The sequence below is a fragment of the Oncorhynchus gorbuscha genome, linkage group LG14 (genome assembly GCF_021184085.1).
Source record: "Oncorhynchus gorbuscha isolate QuinsamMale2020 ecotype Even-year linkage group LG14, OgorEven_v1.0, whole genome shotgun sequence".
In the NCBI taxonomy this organism is placed as follows: domain Eukaryota; kingdom Metazoa; phylum Chordata; class Actinopteri; order Salmoniformes; family Salmonidae; genus Oncorhynchus; species Oncorhynchus gorbuscha.
The window spans coordinates 47055436-47080740 of record NC_060186.1 but is presented as its reverse complement, the minus strand read 5'-3'; the positions used below and the strand labels follow the sequence as shown (position 1 = coordinate 47080740).

Below are 25305 nucleotides of genomic sequence, written 5' to 3'. Positions count from 1 at the left end.
ACATAGCTCATTAGCATAGCCAAGTAGGAAAAAATATGCAATCAACAAACGCAGGATTAAAAGAAAAATAATTTCACTAACCTTTTGAAATCTTCATCAGATGACAGTAATATAACATGTTACACAGTACATTCATTTTTTTTCTCAATAATATGCTATATATATCCATAAATCTCTGCTTACAATGATGCATCGTTCAAAAAATGCTACTAAAATGTCCGGAGAAATGACGATAGCTCCGGCAGATAACGTCAGCTAACAAGGAATACACATCATAAACTTTGACTAAATATGCATGTTTTACATATGTATAGGAAGATACACTTCTTCTAAATGCAAACGCTGTGTTACTTTTATTTCTAACATTACATTTTGCGTTTACTAGGCTATAATAGAGAGTCGGCGCTTCAAAATGTAGCATTCTGGCTCCTCTATCTTGGAGTCGACAGAAACCTAAAAAACACATAAATATTCCCTTACCTTTGCTGTTCTTCCATCAAAAGACCTGGAAGGAATTATACTTACCAAAAACAGCCTTTAGTTTTCAAGTCTGCGTCTTTCGGTTCTCAAAATAGCCTCATTTTGGTCAAAATGTAGGCAAAATTCAAGTGGATGCGCACCAAAACGTCGAAAATATATATCATATGTCGAGTAAACTTGTCAAACTATGTTCATAATTAAGCTTTAACATGTTATAAAGGTGTACAGCAATTTTGAGGACGAAGCTAAACACACACGTCTTGTCATTGATCCTGAAGAAAAGAGAGAGCGGGGAGCAGAGCGCGCATACAGGGCACTTTTTTTTGGCGTGACCAAGACCTTTCGGCACGCTCAACGTCTCGTGAGCGCGCGATTCACACACTGACAAGCCCTATAGATGGCAGGCTTCGCGCTGAACACGTAGAAACTGTTCTCAGAGCTGTAGCCTTTTGGGAAGTACGTTTAAGATGACGTCAAAGTCGGGGCAACTTTTTCCATGACAAGAGAGATTTTGGGAGAATGCATGCCCTGACACTTCTGCTTTACATAGAGACAAAATTTAAACGGTTTTAGAAGCGTTAGAGTGTTTTCTATTCGATAATATTTTTTATATGCATATATTAGCAACTTTTGAATTTTTTTTATCCTGTTTTATATGGGTACCCAAATCCTCCAGAAGGGGCAGTAAACCATGGTATCCTGAACAGGTTAAAATAATCCAGCCATCTCAATTGCTTGGGTTTATCGTCTCATTCAATTTATTTATTTAAAGGTTTTTCCAATTAAGGAGACACCTTAAACTTGGCAATAGTAACGTAGATGAACCAACTTCCCAGGTGAATTTAAAGTTTCATCCCCAGATAGCCTATACAGGTTTGATTATTCATTAAATTTGATCAATCAGTAAAATCTGTTTCTGCAAAGCACAATCAATCAGTCCCGCCTCCAGCGGGAATCCCATAAGGCTTTGGCCTGAGGGGAAAGTGTACCATAGTGGTAAATGTACCTAACATTATCGTTATGATAATCCAGCAATCCCAATTACTTGGGTATTATTGGGTCTCATTCAATTTATTTATTTAAATTGTCGAACATACCTTTCTAGGTTCTTCCAGTTAAATGTGACACTTTAAGCTTTGCAATAGTAACCTAGATGAACCAATTTCCCAGGTTAATTTAAACTTTAATTCCCAGATAGCCTATCCAGGTATGATTAATCATTATCATTGATTAATTCAATTTGCTTTTGCAAATCCATTTCCTTTCAAAATGTTCTAATAATGTGCAAGCTATCAGTGCACAGCTGAAGCAAGAGCAGGTAATGGGAGACAAAGGGACAGAGGGAGAGAACCGAGAAACCAATGACAAATGCAGAAAATTGAAAAATTCTGCTAGCTATGGAACTGAGCTTGAAAACTGAACAATTAAATGTAATTGTAAAAACGTATGACGATGAACAAGCACAAGCTCTTCCACAAAATCGCCTTCTACGGGAACAAAATCATATGCTACAGGAACAACTCGATTTAGCCAAAACTAAATACGATGATGTTTACGCCAAACTAGATAAATCTGAAGAGTTATCTACAAACAGGAGCGCTCACAACTTGATAAAATGCATGCAGTTTTGTTGAACGTTACTCAAAGTAACACGGTTCTACTCAAAACGTGGCAGACCAAAGACGATCAGTTAATGAACACAATGACAAAGTTGGATTACAAATCAGCAGAACTCGTTGAAGTTGCTGACCAAATGAATGATGAGAGAACTCAGGTGATGAAGATGGAAATATTGATTTCTAAGCAAGCAGAGGAAATCTCATCACTGAGTCTCTCGCTCCGTACTCAAGACCTCTATCTGCAAACCATGACAGATAAGTTTGAGACCGAAAGGAGCAAGTGTGACACTCACGTGTCCAAAATCAGTACCTTAAGCGCTCAAGTGGACTCTGCAATGCAGCAGAATACCACCCTTGGGTACCATATGGAAGAAGTCCAGAATGATCACGCTCTACAGCGTGACTACCAATCCAAGCAACCGGAGCCCTGTACTCACAGGAGTAAAGACGATAGGTTTCAGACCTTGCCTCCATTAAGTGTCCCTCAGTCTTCTCCTATTGGCCATTCGGTACTTAGTAATATTGCGCGTTCTTGGCCAACAACAACAAGGCTTGGCTTCTCCTCTTGGCCTTTCGGCCCCAATCTCTCCACAGGATGAAGCCAAGCCTCTCCGCCCGCTTGGTGCGGAATACCTTGACAAACTCATCAAGAATTTCCCCACCTTTGACCCCGTTCCAGGTCAGCCAAACGATACTGAGACGTTCCTAGAGAGGACGCGTTGGATGGCTACCCGAATGCTACGGGTTCTGACAGGGTTTACTTGTTGAAGTGAACATCGAAATAACACGTGACAAGGTTCATTCGTCTACAACAGCAACACTTACTAAATGACTATGCTAAACTTGCCACAGCTTTGAAATTAGAATTCAGTGGTTCCTCGACTCGCAAACACGATAGCACACTGGCTAACACCGTCAAACAAGCTCGGAACGAACACCCACAAGCTTACTATCATAGGCATCGTTCAGCTTACTTTGGCTTACTCACTGAAACAGGCATGGAAGACCTGTTACCTTTCAAACAAATGTTCCTGTCGAACATGTATCCCACCTTCATTACCTACTTGGGCCCTGCAGCCCACGTTGGCTTGCCTATCTTACAACTCAGAGAGCTTGCAAGCACAGCTTTTGAGGCATCAAAAGTTCAATACGCTAAGAGCCCTGATCACTCGGTTTTGAAGTTTGACCAGGAGCACTCACTCCAGTCAGAGGGTGCATTATTAGGTATTGGAGCGTTAAGAGATGACGGACAGCAACAGTTTCTACCACGGAACTATGATTCCAATAACCCCCACAGTCGAAATAACTGTAAAGTACGTCGCCATCAACATGACTACCGCTACAATCGACCTGTTCGCTACATTCCTGCACCCAACCCACAAAAAGTGTCCGAACACAAGGGTAACAAAGGGTTGAAGGATGATCAAAACGTAGACCAATGTTCTCCAGAAATTCCACTACGGGAAGAACTAAAGCGAGAACAATTTGAGAAAAGGGTCAAAGATAAGTCACAAGGACTAGACAGGGAATTACCAGACACCAGGTCCGCAGGATTAACACCCATAGCAAGGACGTTAAAGTTCTAATTTCTCCCGCTCTCATTCAAGACCCTTACCAGGGTGTGCTTGATCAAGAAACAAGCCCCCGGGCGTTGTCTATAGACTCTGATACAAAGGTTGTGAAGAAAAAGCTCAAACGCTTCATTAAAGCCAAGCGCACTCAAAATCGGAAAAGTCAATCTGCTTCCACCTTGAACAGAAATGGCACATCACGTCGTTGCGAACGACCACTCCACTTTGTGGGGAATATGTCCACTAACCACAAATCTAAACGGCCATACCTGAAAACAGTCCTGGAGGACTGTTTAACTTGTCATGCGCTAATTGATTCGGGTGCGACAATATCACTCATCTCTCAAACATTGTTTGATGATCTCAAAAGGGCTTTGAAGCCAACTAAACGTTGGTTAAAAGTGGAACGATGCGACACTACACTTCGAGGGGTCACTCAGACTACCTCGTCTCTCACATTGAGAGTCATGCTGAAACTACAATTCAAGGACGTATCGCTCGTTCACCCTGTGTATGTTACCAGCCTCGAAACTGTAACCCTCCTACTTGGAGCAGACTTGATGGATTGTTACTCCCATTGATGGATTGGAAAACCAACCAGGTATGGTCACAGGCCACCGTGCCTTCTCCACTGACCACACTGTCTTCCCCTAACGCTAGCTGCAACACAGTCATTCACGAGGGGTATCTGTCGAAAGCACCACTTGGGAAAAATACATTTAGAAACCTCTTGGGGCAGAATCCGATCCAAGGAGATATTATGATATCTCGACACATTCCATCAGCCAACTTGATTGACCATTCTTTTCATGATTTCGAGCCAGCTGTCTCTGTGAATACGCAACTTCCCTCCTCCTTGCAGTCGTGCAATACGGTAGTTGAGATTAACTCCTCTTGCCCTTCGGACACTTCCGCAAGCACTGCGGGCGTCTCAGCAAGAAAATCATTGATGCCCAGAGTATACTCTGATTCCGATGATACACCTTCCGCTTTGTTGGGGACTGTCACCCCTGACAGTGACACTAATAGCATCAGTCCAACAACTGACCCGATGACTCCCACTGGTGAAACACTTTGCGATATCACAGACCGATATCCTCGTCTCAGTTCGCAGGTACTGAAGAGGTTGCCACACGCGGACGCGGTGGTGACTGACATGACTCTACAGCCACTGAGCATTTTGAAGCACAAACACCAGGAGATTTGGTTGAAAGGTTACCGCCATTCTCATAACAACGCAGCCGCTGACAACTCGTACATAGGGTCCGGCCTTTTCGTTTGCGCCTCAGACACCGACACCAGCCGCTGGTGGGGGGTCCCAAGACACAAAGGGGGGATAGTAGCCCAGACCCATGATGATCCTCATCGAGGCCTGTGGGGGGGGGGGGGGTCGAGACTGCAGACAGCACCGTACGAGGCCGCCAGAGCATAAATCAAATCTAGTTGTAAACTCCCCTATGAGCAGATGGGCCCCTAGACGGGAATAATCTTGGAACACATCTAAGACATTACTGAGGTGTACCACACTGGGCGTAAAAGAAGTCCAGTGGACTTCTCCACCTCCAAAACAAATGGCAACAATAATCATTCCTTGCCATGTGTAGGTTCAAATATAATGCAACTTGTAAAATGCGACAATCATGTGTTCCGGTAATATAATATTTCAGAATAAATTGGTAGGATAACTGGTCCCTTTGAGCACCAGTACCAATACCAGCCAGTCTATCTACAATCAGTAAGAAGGTTAGAGACCTAACCAATCAAATTACCCTTGACAATAGCGATATAGGAGTCACTCAGAGTGCAACACGTGGAAGGGACTCTCCAGTGCACTCTTCCAATGGATAACACACATGTCACTAATAAACAGAATCTTCCATTCAGGAGGAAAATTCTTAGAATCATTAACCACGATCACACCACGTACGACCGGTCCAATACTTAAAGAGTACTTCCGTCGTGAGGTTAGCACCTCCGTGGATAACATACAGTACCTATGAAAGAGACTTCATACCTATCGCCACTACAATAGTGGAAGACACAGTGACTTGTAGTAAAAACTACTACAGACTCTCTCGACACCAATTCTGACTGACCTCCAGGCATTGACCTGAAAATTACCTGACTACTCATTCTGAACAAGTTGTAATCTGCCAGGATACTTGCTTTTCTTCCCTTGACATGCGCGCTTGTGTAAGCATAAACGCACATGCACAACGGAACATCCAATAAGGATTTATGCTAGGACCACTTAAGGGTCCAAGCAAAATACCAGCCTTAGTAAATAAAGTTGAACATTTACTTCTAGGCCTTTGACTCCGCAGCATTACGGTGGCTGAGGAAGGAAAAACAGAGCACATCAGTTACATGTCATAGAGATACATGAGTTAGGAGATGAATGATAATGGATTGTATTGATGAAGTCTCATCGATGGATCAAAATGTTCGGTAAGACTTTATATTAAGGTCCCTTAATATACCAATTATAATCTTTTTTTGTAAAGAGTTACTTACCGTTTATTAATCATTATTCCTAACATTTGTAAATGTCAATAAGAAATCTATAAATAGTTATTTACACATTTATAAAGTATTTTAAATGATTTGTTCATTATTTATCAGATAATTAATAAGGTGTTTGATCATAGTATGTTCACAATTTGTAAATTATTAATAATGTACTACAAATGTAGTATAAACCAGTTATAAAGAAGTTATTGTCAAGGTGTTTGTTAATGGTTTGACTCACCATTTATATACAGTGAGGGAAAAAAGTATTTGATCCCCTGCTGATTTTGTACATTTGCCCACTGACAAAGAAATGATCAGTCTACAAGTTCAACGCACTAACCACTAAGCTATCTGCTGCCCCAATAGAATAATATAATAGAATAAACTCAAATTTTGTCCAAACTATCTGTAAGATATATGACATCGCGGTCACCATTTACTGTAATGTCGAATTACTAGGAAATTAACTTTAATATGCACATGTTTTTCTCATTCTTCGATTATCCATTTATTTTGTCTTGTCTTGTTCCATTCACACCTGGTTTGCATTCCCCAAGTAATTTATTTCTCTGTTCCCCCTCATGTCTTTGTGTGAAATTGTTTGTGCGTTACGTGTTGTACACACTAGGCTATGCATTTGTTATTTTCCGTGTGTTTTCACAAAGCTTATTTGTATTGCTATACATTTATGTTGTGTGACATTTGTGCGCGCTATACACTTTGCCTTGTTGGCTGAGGAGGTTTTTGACGCAGCTGCGTCCATCTGTATATCTCTTCTGCCGTAATATAAGATAAGTTCAATGCTAGCTAGCAACTTACCTTGGCTTCTTACTGCATTCGCGTAACAGGCAGTCTCCTCGTGGAGTGCAATGTAATCAGGTGGTTAGAGCGTTGGACTAGTTAACTGTAAGGTTGCAAGATTGAATCCCCGAGCTGACAAGGTAAAAATCTGTCATTCCGCCCCATGTCTCTGCTGACTGATGAGCTTCTGTATCGTACCCGCTCTGTTGCCACAAGCACCCGGCTTACTTCGTGGCCGGGTTGCTACAGTGCGCGATGCCATTCACCGCCCACCGCTTTGGATCTTTAACACAGTCCTCCTCATGCCCAATGACGGTGGAGTGCAGCCAGGCTGTATCGTACCCGCTCTGTTGCCACAAGCACCCCATTGCTGCATTCTGCCTATCCATCTTCTTCACACGGCCCACCCGGACCTTCAGCTGCAATACCACGTGTTCTCCAGTGGGGCTCCCAGCAGGGTAACCCTGCGCCTTGGCTTCCCGACTGCAGTAGACCTCCCGGGCCCAACGTGCCCTCCGCCGAGGGCCGGAACCCCCCTGTGATGAAGGCTCAAGCCCTGTGACGGTGGGTGCCGTGGTACATGGTATATCCTTGTCTGCCCTGTGGTGCCTGGCCAGGTTTCAGGACAATCTTCTTTTTTAAATTTTTAATTTTTTAAATTTTACCTTTATTTAACCAGGCAAGTCAGTTAAGAACAAATTCTTATTTTCAATGACGGCCTGGGAACAGTGGGTTAACTGCCTGTTCAGGGGCAGAACAACAGATTTGTACCTTGTCAGCTGGGGGGTTTGAACTCACAACCTTTCGGTTACTAGTCTAACGCTCTAACCACTAGGCTACTCTGCCGCCCCAATCCTCTTCTCAACCCCAGCCTCCCAACCGGGGAACTGCACCAACATCGCTGGCATGGCTCTGCGAATGGACACATAGTTGACACCAATTTGTAAACTGATGAGATTAATCAATCAAATGTATTTATGAAGACCTTTTTACATCAATAGTTATCGCAAAGTGGCTTTTAAAAATTCTCATATAAGAACTTGTAGAGGATCCCAGCTCAGAGAGCCTATCCTCTTCTGGCTGTACTTCGTAATCATCAGTGACAAAATCTATGACTCATGGAATTGTTTTAGGTGAATCGTTGTGACATATGAAATATGAGTGAGAGTGTAATCAATGTGTAATAACTACAGAAAAATTGTATGAACATGTTATATTATTATGTAACGTGATGTCATATTCAGGTCCTGATTGGTCAAGAAGCTTATTTGACGCGTCAAATAGTGTTATTTGACATGTATCTTTTTAACACACAAAGACCCAAATGGCGTTCAATATGTACCGGGTTAGGCTATATGTGTTCTACATACACATCAATAATGTATTGATGAAAAAACATATTGAAGACATAGACATAGAGTTTTTATTTTCTAAAACCTCCCCACTCAAATGATTATTTACTCGAAGTATGTTTCCATGATTTATTACCCCCCAAAAGATTATTGACTAAATCTAAATTCAATCTGAAGCGCTGAAGATCCACTTTATAAGGCGATTGACAAAGGCAATGTTTCCATAGTTGCGGATACTGAATTCACGGTAAACACTGTATATGTCGGCTCAATCAGAAATTATCTTTAAACGTGAACTGACAAAGGCAAAGTTTCTGCAGTTGCGGAGGCTGCATTCATGGTAAACGCTGCATATGTCGGCTCAATCAGAAATTGTATTTAAACGTGAACTACAACGCAGATATTCTCAGCTACTGATTGAATCATGCTAATTTGAGTACAAAGTATGATGTCGTAATGAATACAAGGTGCTAGAGGTCGACCGATTAATCGTGATGGCCAATTAATTGGGGACAATTTCAAGTTTTCATAACAATCTGCATTTTTGGACACCGATCATGGCCGATTACATTGCACTCTACGAGGAGGCTGCGTGGCAGGCTGACTACATGTTATGCAAGTGCAGCAAGGAACTAAGGTAAGGTGCTAGCTAGCATTAAACATATCGTCTAAAAAACAATCAATCTTAACATTATCACTAGTTAACTACACATGGTTGATTACTAGTTAATCGAGCTTGTCCTGCTTTGCATATAATCGATGCGGTGCCTGTTAATTTAGTATTGAATCATAGCCTACTTCGCCAAACGGGTAATTTAACAAGTGCATTCGTTGCACCAGTGTACCTAAGCATAAACATCAACGCCTTTCTTAAAACAACTTACATCCACTAACACAAAATTAAACAAAACTATAAACATACATACAGTACAAAAACATTTTACATTAAAAACATGAAAGTCTTGACTAAAAACAGCTGGCCTAAAAACAATTACTCTTCTATGATATATACATCGATTAAGTGTTTAAACTCCACCAACGAAACTAGATCATCAATTTTTAAATGTTCAGGAGAGAATTCCAAGACCACAGACCTAAGTAACTAAAACCATTTCTACCATGACCTGTTCTAATTTTTGGTACTGTTAGAAGCAAATCAGAATGGGACTGTAATTTATATTTATTTACCGACCTGACTAAAGAAGAACAGAGAGAAAATGGCATTTTTCCCAATATGGCCTTATAAATCAGTGTATACCAGGGTTTAAGCCTACGCAAGGTCAATGACGACCAGCCAACAGCGCTGTAGACATCACAATATCGAAATTGCGTCTGTTTATTGGACATATATTAGTGTCTAATAAAAAATAGCTACTTATGTGAAGCATCCCATCTGTGTTAAGGTTAAAGTGTGTGTATATATATATATAACACACACACACACACACGTGTGTAGTGTAGGTATTCTTGATGTCCACTAGGTGTCAGCACAGCTTCAATAATGTCACACCAGGTTCACAACATGTTTTTCATGTGTAACAAATCAAATTGTATTTGTCACATGCGCCGAATACTACATGTGTAGACCTTACAGTGAAATGCTGAAATGAAGCCCTTAACCAACAATTTAGTTGTAAGAAAAATGTGTTAAGTAAAAAAATAAGAGATAAAAGTAACAAATAATTAAAGATCAGCAGTAAAATAAAAATAGCAAGGCTATATACATGGGGTACCTGTAAAGATCTTCGTCTGCTGTTAGAAGAGAGGCAGACCGAAATGCAGCGTGTAGGTTACTCATGACCTTTAATAAAGAGGTACATGAAATAATTGAAAAAACAACAAACAAGTGAAACAAAATACAGCCTATCTGGTGACTAAGACAGGTACAATCACCCACGAAATACAACGCGCACTCAAGCTACCTAAATACGGTTCCCAATCCGAGACAACTAGAATCAGCTGACTCCAATTAGGAATCGCCTCAGGCAGCCAAGCCTAACTAGACACACCCCTAATAATACACACTCCCAATTAATACAAACCCAATACGAAATAACAACATATAAACCCATGTCACACCCTGGCCTACCCAAACATATCACAAAAACACAAGATACAATGACCAAGGCGTGACAGTACCGGTGTTCCTTTCAAGTCCAGTGGTGTAAATTACATAACAAAAATGTATTTAAACTACTCCACTACATTCTGTTTATATCTGTTTTGTATCTGTACTTTTACTCTTTCTGTTTCTTTACAACATTCAATTTTACTTCGCCACATTTTTTAAGAAATTAATATATGTTTTACTCCATACAGTTTCCCTGGCACCCAAAAGTACTTTATGCATTTGAATGCTAAGCCGGACAGGAAAATGGTCCAATTCACACACGTATCAAGAGAACATCCCTACTGCCTCTGATCTAGCGGACTCACTAAACACATGCTTCGTTTGTAAATTATGTCTGAGTGTTCCCATGGATATTTCATAATTAAAAATACAAGAGAATTGTGCTGTCTGGTTGCTTAATATATGGAAGGTCAAATAATTTATACTTTTACCACTGACACTTAAGTATCTTTTAGCAATGAGGTTTACTTAGTATTTTACTGGTTCACTTTCACTTTTACTTGAGACATTTTCTATTAACATGTCTTTACTTTTACTCAAGAATGACAATTGGGTACTTTTTCAACCACTGTTCAAGACGTTTAGCACCCAATACCCAACATTCACTTGGTGGCTTGGTGGCTTGAAGTAGGAGTGCTGAACAAGGATCTGTTTAGCATTTGTGAGTAGAATGAATAACATTACTGGTACTGATTCCAGTGCAGCATTCTTAGCCTGAGACATTTCATAAATGCGTACAGAGGAGCACTTTTCTACGATCAGCTTTGCCTAGATCATTCTGAATCAGTTGTCTCTGGAATAACTTTATATGGACAGCGGTGGGTTTGTTTGTAGATCAGCACTCCTTCTCAACACCAGTTGCTGTACCCTAACATTTTATAATCCAATTTCCCTTAATGTCTATGTCCTTCCGGAACCCCACCTCAACATTGTTCTGTCAAGGCAACAAAAGCAAGTGGGCATGCTCTTGAAATGAATTTAACTCACAACCTCTCCTTTGGGAATTCACCACCATATCTACTACTACAACTATTTTTAAACTATCTTAACATGTGGCTTTCTTCAGGGGGACCAAGACTAGGAACACCTTTGAATGGTCTACAAAGAATGGCCCCAGAAAAAGTTGGCTTTTGCAGAGTATGTTTGTATTGTTACTCCACAGCATAGTATGCTATCACAACTCTATTGAAATTATGTTTCCAAAATGGGATAGTATTGTACATGTAACGTTTCCAAAATGGGATAGTATTGTACATGTAACGGTTCCAAAATGGGATAGTATTATCCATGTAACGTTTCCAAAATGGGATAGTATTGTCCATGTAATGTTTCCTAAATGGGATAGTATTGTGCATGTAACATTTCCAAAATGGGATAGTATTGTACATGTAACGTTTCCAAAATGGGATAGTATTGTACATGTAATGTTTCCAAAATGGGATAGTATTGTACATGTAACGTTTCCAAAATAGGATAGTATTTATTGTACGTGTAACGTTTCCAAAATGGGATAGTATTGTACATGTAATGTTTCCAAAATGGGATAGTATTGTCCATGTAACGTTTCCAAAATGGGATAGTATTGTCCATGTAACGTTTCCAAAATGGGATAGAATTGTACATGTAACGTTTCCAAAATGGGAGAGTATTGTACATGTAACTTTTCCAAAATGGGATAGTATTGTACATGTAACGTTTCCAAAATGGGAGAGTATTGTACATGTAACTTTTCCAAAATGGGATAGTATTGTACATGTAACGTTTCCAAAATGGGATAGTATTGTACATGTAACGTTTCCAAAATGGGTTAGTATTGTACATGTAACGTTTCCAAAATAGGATAGTATTGTACATGTAACGTTTCCAAAATGGGTTAGTATTGTCCATGTAACGTTTCCAAAATGGGATAGTATTGTCGATGTAACGTTTCCAAAATGGGATAGTATTGTACATGTAATGTTTCCAAAATGGGATAGTATTGTCCATGTAATGTTTCCAAAATGGGATAGTTTTGTACATGTAACGTTTCCAAAATGGGATAGTATTGTCCATGTAACGTTATGCCCCCTTGTGAGTTAATAGTATTGCATGCTGTAGCAGGCTATATAAAGAGGAATACCTTCATTGACGATTCAGTTCGTTGTAACATATCGTCTGGACAGGTCACCATCCTTAGTTAGTTAGTTAGTTAGTTAACGTTAGCTAGTTCATTCTCACAAAAGTGAGAACTGCTCTAGATTGGAAACTTACTTTAATGAGTGTAAAGCCATGTTGGCTTGATGGAAACCATACACAATATATGGTAAATAATATAGTTGAGAAAAATATCCAAACCTAGTTCTGCCTAGTTAGGACATAATGTTATCTAGCAAGATAATGGTACTGTACTGTAGCTCATACAACGCCGGCGGTCAAACCCGGCTTTCTAATATTTACGTTAATTAACTATAGTAACGTTATGGAAGATATTCACAGAAAACCATAATTGTCTTTGTTATTCATTATTAGTATGCTATATTATTATAATACATTATTTTGAGACATATTCAGAGCCAAACATCAACTCAACTTAACCTTTTTAACTGTTGTCACATCCAAACTTGTCACCATCGTTTTTAGTTGTAATTGCGAAGTTCCCGGAAGAAGTCCAGCAACAACGTAGGTTCCTCGATGAACCCACCTTCTAACAAGTTCTTTGAAGAACCTTTTGGGTCTGTTTTTCATTGACCAAGAACCCTACGGTTCTTAGGGGATCTGAGAACAACTCCAGTTGAACCCTTCATTTTAGAGTGTAGTCGGCTCTATTTACTCTCAGATTCAAACATGCTGATTAGCATCAACGATCAAGTCAGCTGCTGCTCCAATACAGTATGAGGTGAGACGTTGAACAGATGTTGAACTGGGCAGTCAGCTGCTGCTGCTCCAATACAGTATGAGGTGAGACGGTGAACTGATGCTGCTGCTGCTCCAATACAGTATGAGGTGAGACTGTGAACTGACATTGAACTGGGCAGTCAGCTTCTGCTCCAATACAGTATGAGGAGAGACGGTGAACTGACGTTCAACTGGGCAGTCAGCTGCTGCTCCAATACAGTATGAGGAGAGACGGTGAACTGACGTTGAACTGGGAAGTCAGCTGCTGCTCCAATACAGTATGAGGTGTGACGGTGAACTGACGTTGAACTGGGCAGTCATTCATTCTGTTCGAGTTTATCAAATCAAAGTCTGGTCTATCGTTGTTGATTTTGAACAAGCCTACTGCACATTGTGGTGGTAATTCTAACTATTCGGGAGAGACTTTTATATTTCTTCAAACGATCAACCTTTAAAACATAATTAACTACAATGACCATAATCCATTGCGTGCCTACTTGTCTGTCTGTGTTTCTATTACACCTGCTATGTAAAAGAGACAGAAGAATGCACAATGGTCAATGTTATCTGGGATACTTGGGACATCTCTACCCTAACCTTAACCCCTACCATAACCATTTAAAATGTCAACTTCAATGCGCTAGTGACGTCCCAAGGATGTATCTTTTCCTGAAAATACATGATCTAAGTGATTAATAGTTGGCATTCAGCAGTCATAAAGCCTTATTTACTTTAATGAAATAATAAAATTGTCATTTTGTCAGACAGCAGCTCTGCACTTTATTGACTGGCTGATCCTTCCATCCCTCCTCAGCCTTCCTCTCCTCTGAAGACCCAGTGAGGGTGGAGCTCAGTCAGAGAGCTGTTGAGGAAGAACATTTCTACAGCCAGAGAGGTGAGAGGTCACACATGGTTTAGATGGTAAATATTTATGTCCCCTTAGCGGTTCATCACGTCAGCAAAAAGGGAATATGTTCCATCATCTATGTTTATTTACATTAGTGCAAATTGTCCACTGGTTTGGTGTAATTTCTCACCCCTTTTGGCTGTATGAAAGTTACATTTCCCTCAGGCACATGCACTTATTTGATATTATGAAGGTAATTTGTGTCAAATGTACTTTTCCCCACTCATTCACCCCATCTCTTTACATTGCTGATGCATATTCGGTGGCCAGACTCAAATTCCGAACACAATGCCCATCCTGGCAGATCTAAACCTAATGCAGCACATTGTGACTTTTGTGCATCCAGACCTAATGCAGCTTGAAGTGATCAGATGACATAAGTCACATTTAGGTGCCAGGTGTAACTGAGGTCATGGATGCTCTATATCCATTACTTTGAGTGTTTTATATAATATGACTAAATGTGTTTCTTTCTGTATTGCAGGGGCAGTCAAAAAATGGAACAGCAAGGCCACAGAACATGACATAAGCAAAGCTGTGGGAGACCACCTCAAGCCCCTGGTAGAGCCGGGGGTGGTGTTTATCACTCCACCACACCTTCAGCAGGCTGGAAAAGTGGGATTGATACTTTTGTTTTTCCATACTAAGAGGGACCAAGAGTCTGTTGATTGGCCAGTCATTGGGTTCATTTGTTGAAATCAAATAAAGCTTTATTAATACAGCACATTTCAGACATGGATGCAACACAATGGCTTCACAGGGAAAAAATAAAGAAAATAAACAGAAATATTTAGTACACAACAAACAGAAGACTAACAACAAATGAACATTCTAAGGAAAGTCCAAAGATTAAAATATTAATTGGATGCAACATCCAACCCAAAATATAAGCTTGTTTTTTAGGAGTGACTCTGAAAGACACTATGGGGGTGTCCACTGAAAATTGACTAGTAACAACAACTGGGACATAAAATACACCCACCACGAGACCCACTAAATCTGCCCAAGAAGAGGCAAACAAAAAACACACCAAAAAGGTGGAGCAACTAAAGGTGTTGACTCTCCACACCTATTAAGACAACTGGAGCACTGGGCCAGACACTCTTAAATAGAACCTGGACCAGCTCAGGTGAAACACATACTGACTAACGAGGTGACACCAATCAGTGCGTCCTACGTGCTAACGTGCTATACGTTTAGGAAGAAGAGAGTTCTCAAAATCCAACCTCAAAACATAAATGGAAAAACCAAAGCCTGTAAAATCTTCCCCTTTAAGACAACAAATATATCCTATATTTTTGATGGACAAGTTTGCTCACCACAAACAGAAAACAACTTCCATTTCACAATATAATCAACTAAAATGCTTCGCCTTCTACAATATAAACATGGTGTCTACTGGCTGGGAACAATTAAAAACATGTGTTTCTAAATAATAATATACAATCGTATCATTTCTATAGAATCCTAAAACTCATTCGCTTCTGGAACTCTCGTCCCAAAACTCACTAGCTTCTAGAACTCTCTTTCCCTTGGAACGAGCTCAAACAAAACTCATCTCCAATAGGGAAAAATGTGCAGTGAAAATAAATTAAGCTTCATGGCAACGCATATCGATTTGGGGGGAAATCAGGTTGAACCTGTCTTGAAACTAACACAACAAAACAAAACAAAAAACATGGAAATGGAGATATCTTTTACCTCACTGGTTAGAAGACAACCTGCTTAAGACAGTCAACTACATTTTGGAGTGATGCATTTAAATGTAGGGGTCGCTATAAACAAAGAGAAACACTTATTTGTCATCACTCATCGATATCCTGTTGAAATCAGTTGTGCCGAGTCCTGTTAAAACTAACAGCTCAAAAACCACACGGAATCTGGGAATAATGTGTCCATCCCTGGTTAGAGGACAATTTGTAGAAAACAGCCAGATACATTTAGCTTAAAATGGGTCGCCAACGCGGTAAGTAATACAGCTCTTTTTTGTTAAATCTCATTAATAGTACTCTTTCAATTCAGAGCCTGGTCTACATTGTGACATCATTAAAATACTTATTCTACAATGTTAAAACATTTTACATTGTGACATTATTTCACTGATTCATGAAACAACTCCTTCATGTATGCATTTTCTGATGTTTGATCAGAGATCTTTAATCAGAGTATCTCGTCACATTGATCGCAGCTATAAGGTTTTTTCTCTCCTGTGTGTGTTCTCTGGTGCACTTTCACTCTGCTTGACTGAGTATAACTCTTCCCACATTGAGTACAGCTATGGGATTCCTCTTCTGTGTGTCTTCTCTGGTGCGCAATCAGGCTGTTTGAGTAAAACTCTTCAAACATTGAGTACAGATACATGGTTTCTCTCCTGTGTGTGTGTTCTCTGGTGTATCTTCAGATAGCTAGATGCAGCAAAACTCTTCCCACATTGATTACAGCTATAAGGTTTCTCTCCAGTGTGTGTTCTCTGGTGTATCTTCAGATAGCGAGATGTAGCAAAACTCTTCCCACATTGATTACAGCTATAAGGTTTCTCTCCTGTGTGGGTTCTCTGATGTATCTTCAGATCGCCAGATATGATAAAACTTTTCCCACATTGATCACAGCTAAAAGGTTTCTCTCCAGTGTGTGTTCTCTGGTGTGATTTCAGGTTGCCTGACTGAGTAAAACTCCTCCCACATTGAGCACAGCTATAACGTTTCTCTCCTGTGTGTGTTCTACGATGTACTACCAGGCCCTTTGACTGAGTAAAACACTTCCCACATTGATTACAACTATAGCGTTTCTCCCCTGTGTGTGCTCTCATATGGATCTTCAGATAGCCAGATGTAGTAAAACTCTTCCCACATTGAGTACAGCTAAATGGTTTCTCTCCTGTGTGTGCTCTCTGGTGTATTTTCAGATAGCCAGATGAAGTAAAACTCTTCCCACATTGAGTACAGCTATAACTTTTCTCTCCTGTGTGTGTTCTCTGGTGCACTATCAGGCTGCTTGACTGAGTAAAATTCTTCCCACATTGAGTACAGCTATAAGGTTTCTCTCCTGTGTGTGTTCTCTGGTGTAATTTAAGTTCTGATGAAAATTTGAAATGTTTCCCACAGTCAGAGCAGCAGTGAGATTTCTTCTCTCTGGGTCTCTGCTGGTGTTTTTTGAGGTGTTCTGATCTGGAGAGACTCTTCTCTGCCTTGTCAGCATCATGATGTTGTTGAGGCTCCCCAGAGGATCCACGATAGTCACATCTCTCTCCTGTGTGAAAGTCAGAAAGATGGTTAAAGTCCCACAACAACAGAAATGTACTGTTTGAGGTAAAAGGTGATGCCTGAAGTAAAATAAAATAACGTATTGAAGGTGATTTGCAGGACAACTCGGGATGGTAAGTTGGTGGTTGAAGATATCCCTCTAGTGGTGTGGGGGCTATGCTTTGGCAAAACGGGTGGGGTTATATCCTTCCTGTTTGGCCTGTCCTGGTGTATCATCGGATGGTGCCACAGTGTCTCCTGACCCCTTCTGTCTCAGCCTCCAGTATTTATGCTGCAGTAGTTTGTGTCGGGGGGGCTAGGATCAGTTTGTTATATCTGGAGTACTTCTCCTCTTATCCGGTGTCCTGTGTGAATTTAAGTATGCCCTCTCTAATTCTCTCTTTCTTTCTCTCTCTCGGAGGACCTGAGCCCTAGGACCATGCCTCGGGACTACCTGGCATGATGACTCCTTGCTGTCCCCAGTCCACCTGGCCGTGCTGCAGCTCCAGTTTCAACTGTTCTGCCTGTGGTTATTATTATTTGACCATGCTGGTCATTTATGAACATTTGAACATCTTGGCCATGTTCTGTTATAATCTCCACCCGGCACAGCCAGAAGAGGACTGGCCACCGCTCATAGCCTGGTTCCTCTCTAAGTTTCTTCCTAGGTTTTGGCCTTTCTAGGGAGTTTTGACAAGATGACCAAGAAGTGGATTGAGATAACGAGTTCAATTACGTATCACATAGCGAAAGAGATCAATATGAACCAATTCTATTTGGAGAAAGACGGTTTCAGAAAGTTGATTCGAACTTTAGACCTAAGATACGAGATTCCGAGCCGTAAATACTTCAGGAAAACATGTCTGCCAGAACTCTACACAGAATGTCGGGACAGAGATGCCAAGGAAATCCGTAACGCTTCATTCTTCTCTACCACTGCCGACTTACGGTCAAGCTGGACCACAGAGCCATACATTAGCCCCATAATTCATTACATGACGACAACTGGAAGCTGCAAAGCAAACACCTTCAGCCCTATTATTTCCCAGATGAACACATCGGATAAATAATTTCAGCTGGGCTGAGGTAGGCACTTTCATCCTGGGGCTTGTATGTATGACTACCAACTGTGGATGGAACACGACCAAAGCATTGGAGCTGAACAAATGGACAAGACAGTGGATGGAACACGGTCACAGCATTGGAGCTGAACAAATGGACAAGACAGTGGATGGAACACGGTCAACGCATTGGAGCTGAACAAATGGACAAGACAGTGGATGGAACACGGTCACAGCATTGGAGCTGAACAAATGGACAAGACAGTGGATGGAACACGGTCAAAGCATTGGAGCTGAACAAATGGACAAGACAGTGGATAGAACACGGTCAAAGCATTGGAGCTGAACAAATGGACAAGACAGTAGACGGAACACGGTCACAGCATTGGAGCTGAACAAATGGACAAGACAGTGGATGGAACACGGTCAAAGCATTGGAGCTGAAAAAATGGACAAGACACAGGCTACACATTGCTATTGGTAAGTTTAAACGTCCAAAACACAGAGCAGGTAGAAAAATAACCTCACTTAAAAACAGCATAACTTAAAGTGCTGAATAACTATTGTATTCTTTATCTCCTCTGTTTAAAGTGATAGCTGACTACACTGCCTGATCCTTCTTATGTGTTAAGCAGAATATATACCACTATGCAAATCCATCATATTTGTAATATGTAAATGTGTGCAATATCCAAACATTACATTGTCTTTATTTATAATTAATACATTAGCCTCTGGTTTCAATATATTCTCTCTTTCAATAATAAATATCCTACTATATAAATTATCCTGTTTTCTATAGCTCTCTTAATCACAACAGTAAATCTATAGATTGATTAAATGCAAGGAAGTGGTCAGCACATTTTCCTGTAGTTGGAAGAAGCAGAAGGCCCTGACAAGTCCACAGGATAAACTGAGCCTGCCCCTCAACAAGCTCATCACAGAATCCCTGATAAGGTGGGGATCTCCACTGCAAATGATGGAAACAGTCCTGGAGCAGGAAAAGGCCATCACACAAGTCCTGGCAGCAGACAACAACAACACAGCACCTTGCACCCACCTGGCAAGACATTGAGGTCTTTGAATACAACGACTTGTCAACAGCTGTAATAATTTGACCCCCACAGGAAATCTACACTGGCAGTTATAGAAAGACCCATTTACTATATACCCATTGATTCTTGAAGAATATACACTACCATTCAAAAGTTTGGAGTCACTAAGAAATGTCCTCATCAAACATCAAATTGGTCAGAAATACAGATATCATCCTGACAAACTTGCCCTCTAAATACACCTTTGCTGTCTTTAACCAGGATCTCGGCGATCACTGACTCATTGCCTGCGTGCGTGATGGGTCCGCTGTTAAACGACCACCCCTCATCACTGTCAAACACTCCCTAAAACATTTCAGCGAGCAGTCCTTTCTAATTGATCTGGCCCGGGTATCCTGGAAGGATATTGACCTCATCCCATCAGTAGAGGATACCTGGATGCTCTTCAAAAAAGTGCTTTCCTCACCATCTTAAATAAGCATGCTCCATTCAAAAAAATGTAGAACTAATAACAGATATAGACCTTGGTTCACCCCAGACTTGACTGCCCTTGACCAGCAAAAAAACATCCTGTGGCGTTCTGCACTAGCATCGAATAGCTCCCGCGATATGCAACTTTTCAGGAACCAATATACTCAGTCAGTTAGGAAAGCTAAGGCTAGCTTTTTCAAACAGAAATGTTTAAAGTTTTGGGACACTGTAAAGTCCATGGAGAATAAGAGCACCTCCTCCCAGCTGGCCACTGCACTGAGGCTAGGAAACACCGTCACCACTGATAAATCTACGATAATCTATCATTTCAATAAGCATTTTTCTACGGCTGGCCATGCTTTCCACCTGGCTACCCCTACCCCGGCCAACAGCTCAGCACCCCCTGCAGCAACTTGCCCAAGCCCCCCCCCCTCGCTTCTCCTTCACCCAAATCCAGACAGCAAATGTTCTGACAGAGTGGCAAAATTTGGATCCCTACAAATCAGCTGGGCAAGACAATCTTGACCCTCTCTTTCTGAAATTATACTCTGAAATCGTTGCAACCCCTGTTACGAGCCTGTTCAACCTCTCTTTCGTATCGTCTGAGATCCCCAAAGATTGGAAAGCTGCCAGGGTCATCCCCCTCTTCAAAGGGGGAGACACTCTAGACTAGAGGTCGACCGATTAATCAGGGCCAATTTCAAGTTTTCATAAGTTTATTTTTTTACACCTTTATTTAATCTTTATCTGACTAGGCAAGTCAGTTAAGAACACATTCTTATTTTCAATGACGGCCTAGGAACGAGGCAGAACGACAGATTTTTTAACCTTTTCAGCTTGGGGGATCCAATCTTGCAGTTAACTAGTCCAATGCTCTAACACCTGATAACATTGCACTCCACGAGGAGCCTGCCTGTTACGCAAATGCAGTAAGCTAAGGTAAGTTGCTAGCTAGCATTAAACTTATAAAAAAACAATCAATGACTGTCATTGCTCCAATGTGTACTTAATCATAAACATCAATGCCTTTCTTAAAATCAATAAAGTATATATTTTTAAACCTGCATATTTAGCAAAAAAAAAAATCAAGATTAGGAGGCAATATTAACCAGGTGAAATTGTGTAATTTCTCTTGCGTTCATTGCTAGCAGAGTCAGGGTATATGCAACAGTTTGGGCCGCCTGGCTCTTTGCAAACTAATTTGCCGGAATTGTACGTAATTATGACATAACATTGAATGTTGTGCAATGTAATAGGAATATTTAGACTCATGGATGCCACCCGTTAGATAAAATACGGAACGGAATAAACGTTTTGTTTTCAAGGTGATAGTTTCCGGATTAGTCACAGGTATGTGGTTTAGAGAGAAATAGTCGACGCGTTATAATTCCTGTAATAACTTGCAGCTGAACTTGAAAGGGGTTCCTTCCGTTCATGTCTTCCATTGAGAATGTCTTGATCTGCTTCAAATAAGGTCTGTGTTTCGTGCAGGCTTAAACCGCCTCAGCGTTTTGATACCTTATCCTAGTGAGATTTACATGGGTAACGTTTGTCAACATATTTTCATAAATCCACTCTACAAAAAAATTATCTTTGCTTATATTTAGCCAATATTGATCAGAGTTACCTTGTCCTATGGATATCAACAGTTATAAAATTGGCACGGTGGTGTAAGCCTACACGAAACACAGACCTTATTTTAAGTGAATCTAAAAAATATCCTATGGAATAAATGAAGGAACCGCTTTTCAGATTTTCCTAGGTGTCATGGGAATTATGACTCGCACTTTCACATTTCACATGCTGTTGTGCAAATGGAATAGACAACAGGTGGAAATTATAGGCAATTAAACACCCCTAATAAAGGAGTGGTTCTGCAGGTGTTGACCACAGACCACTTCTCAGTTCCTATGCTTCCTGGCAGATGTTTTGGTCACCTTTGAATGCTGGTGGTGCTTTCACTCTAGTGGTAGCATGAGACAGAGTCTACAACCCACACAAGTGGCTCAGGTAGTGCAGCTCATCCAGGATGGCACATCAATGCGAGCTGTGGCAAGAAGGTTTACTGTGTCTGTCAGTGTAGTGTCCAGAGCATGGAGGCGCTACCAGGAGACAGGCCAGTACATCAGGAGACTTGGAGGAGGCCGTAGGAGGGCAACAACCCAGCAGCAGGACCGCTACCTCCGCCTTTGTGCAAGGAGGAGCAGGAGGAGCACTGCCAGAGCCCTGAAAAATGACCTCCAGCAGGCCACAAATGTGCATGTGTCTGCTCAAACGGTCAGAAACAGACTCCATGAGGGTGGTATGAGGGCCTGACGTCCACAGGTGGGGGTTGTGCTTACAGCCCAACACCGTGCAGGACGTTTGGCATTTGCCAGAGAACACCAAGATTGGCAAATTTGCCACTGGCACCCTGTGCTCTTCACAGATGAAAGCAGGTTCACACTGAGCACATGTGACAGACGTGACAGAGTCTGGAGACACTGTGGAGAACGTTCTGCTACCTACAACATCCTCCAGCATGACCGGTTTGGCGGTGGGTCAGTCATGGTGTGGGGTGGCATTTCTTTGGGGGGCCGCACAGCCCTCCATGTGCTCGCCAGAGGTAGCCTAACTGCCATTAGGTACCAAGATGAGATCCTCAGACCCCTTGTGAGACCAAATGCTGGTGCGGTTGGCCCTGGGTTCCTCCTAATGCAAGACAATGCTGGACCTAATGTGGCTGGAGTGTGTCAGCAGTTCCTGCAAGAGGAAGGCATTGATGCTATGGACTGGCCCGCCCATTCCCCAGACCTGAATCCAATTGAGCACATCTGGGACATCATGTCTTGCTCCATCCACCAACGCCACGTTGCACCACAGACTGTCCAGGAGTTGGCGGATGCTTTAGTCCAGGTCAGGGAGGAGATCCCTCAGGAGACCATCTGCCACCTCATCAGGAGCATGCCCAGGCATTGTAGGGAGGTCATACAGGCACGTGGAGGCCACACAAATACAGTACTGTGCAGCCATCTTCATCGACCTGGCCAAGTCTTTCGACTCTGTCAATCACCACAGTCTTATCGGCAGACTCAATAGCCTTGGTTTCTCAAATGATTGACTCGCCTGGTTCACCAACTACTTTTCAGATTGAGTTCCGTCTGTCAAATCGGAGGGCCTGTTGTCCGGTCCTCTGGCAGTCTCTATGTGGGTGCCACAGGGTTTAATTCTCAGGCTGAATCTTTTCTCTGTATATATATATCAATGATGTCGCTCTTGCTGCTGGTGATTCTCTGATCCACCTCTACGCAGACGACACCATTCTGTATACTTCTGGACCTTCTTTGGCCACTGTGTTAACAAACCTCCAAACGAGCTTCGATGCCATGCAACACTCCTTCCGTGGACTCCAACTGCTTTGAAATGCTAGTAAAACTAAATGCATGCTCTTCAACTGATTGTTGCCCGTCCAGCATCACAAACTCCAATCCAAAATTAAATCTAGAATCGGCTTCCTATTACACAACAAAGCATCCTTCACTCATGCTGCCAAACATACCCTCGTAAAACTGACTATCCTACCGATCCTTGACTTTGGCGATGAAATTGACAAAATAGCCTCCAACACTCTACTCAGCAAACTGGATGCAGTCTATCACAGTGCCATCTGTTTTGTCACCAAAGCCCCATATACTACTCATCACTGCGACCTGTATGCTCTCGTTGGCTGGCCCTCACTACAAATTCATCGCAAAACCCACGGGCTCCAGGTCATCTATACGTCCTTGCTCGGTAAAGCCCCGCCTTATCTCAGCTCTCTGGTCACCATAGCAATACCCACCCGTAGCATGCGCTCCAGCAGATATATTTCACTGGTCATCCCCAAAGCCAACACTTCCTTTGGCCGTCTTTCCTTCCAGTTCTCTGTTGCCAATGACTGAAAAGAATTGCAAAAATCACTGAAGCTGGAGGCTTATATCTCCCTCTCTAACTTTAAGCATCAGCTGTCAGAACAGCTTGCCGATCACTGTACGTGTACACAACCAATCTGTAAACAGCACACCCAACTACCTCATCCCTATATTGTTATTTATCCTCTTGCACCCCAGGATCTCTACTTGCACATCACCATCTGCACATCTATCGCTCCAGCGTTAAAGCTAAATTGTAAATATTTCACCTCTATGGCCTATTTATTGCCTTACCTCCCTACTCTTCTACATTTGCACACACTGTACATAGATTTTTCTATTGTGTTATTGACTGTACGTTTGTTTATGTGTAACACTGTTGTTGTTCTTGTCACACTGCTTTGCTTTATCTTGGCCAGATTGCAGTTGTAAATGAGAACTTTTTCTCAACTGGCCTACCTGGTTAAAAAAAGGTTAAATAAATTAAATACATTTTTCTTTAAAGACAGTACTTACTAGTGTTAACAGGGGCCCGTTCATCGTTAGAACCATAGGATGCCTTAACATGCCTTTGGGAATCCGAGCCCAGATATCCAGTTTCCTCCTCTTCATCTTCTTCTTCCAATGTGACAGTCATCTCCCCCTCCTCTTCCTTCACTCCAAAAACAGCATCATCCTCTTTCTCTTCCTCCCCTTCTTTTACTGTAACGTCCTCCTCCTCTTTCACTCTGAACGCGTCTTCCTCTTCTTTCACTGAAACGTCTTTCTCTTCTTCTTTCACGGTAACAGCCTCACCCTCTACTTGTTTTTGTATTTTGACATCCTCTTCCTCCTCTTTCACGACAACGTTTAGCCACATACCCTCTTTCTCCGTCCAGCAGACACGCTCTTCTTCAGCAGGAGAGTAGCTTAGTGAACTCATGGTCGGGGATGTTAGTTAGCTAGGCTAATGCTAACTTAACCAGCCCGCTGGCTGACTAATAACAACAACGGTAAATATGAAATTAAATCGGATAACTATCTAGACGACAGAAGTGGGTATAAAACACAGTGGCTAATATACACTAAAGCGTCTAAATAGCTTTATTGGTTCGGCTATTTTGACTAACAAGCTACCGAGGTGGTTGACTAACTGTTGACGCTGTTGAAAGAGGCGTTCCGTCCACTAGATTTTACGTCACGCTAGCAGCATCGCATGAAAGTCTCAGACCGCCATCTGCTGACTGGAGTGGGTAACGCAGTTGAGTAAAACGTATTGTTATGAAACAGCAGGGAGCAGGGGCCTGTTGCACAAAACTAGGATAAGGGATTAAGCCAGGATATTTTGGTGATCCTGGCTC

The 25305-nt window shown here is 41.6% G+C and overlaps 1 protein-coding gene across 1 annotated transcript; it reads right to left on the bottom strand.

The window, feature by feature from the left end:
• Positions 1-14930: 14930 nt before the first annotated feature.
• LOC123994975 (zinc finger protein 180-like) lies at positions 14931-25120 on the bottom strand. The gene is made up of 2 exons (XM_046298148.1): positions 24482-25120; positions 14931-17495 (listed from the first exon to the last, which is right to left on the bottom strand). The coding sequence occupies exons 1-2, from the start codon at positions 24885-24887 to the stop codon at positions 16585-16587; spliced, it is 1317 nt and encodes a 438-aa protein (XP_046154104.1). The 5' UTR covers positions 24888-25120; the 3' UTR covers positions 14931-16584.
• Positions 25121-25305: the final 185 nt, after the last annotated feature.

Coding starts and splice junctions, on each gene's coding strand:
- LOC123994975 (XM_046298148.1), bottom strand. CDS start 24,887: ATGAGTTCACTAAGCTACTCTCCTGCTGAAGAAGAGCGTGTCTGCTGG. Junction 17,496..24,481: donor ACGGGCCCCTGTTAACACTA/GTAAGTACTGTC, acceptor ACTTTCACACAG/GAGAGAGATGTGACTATCGT.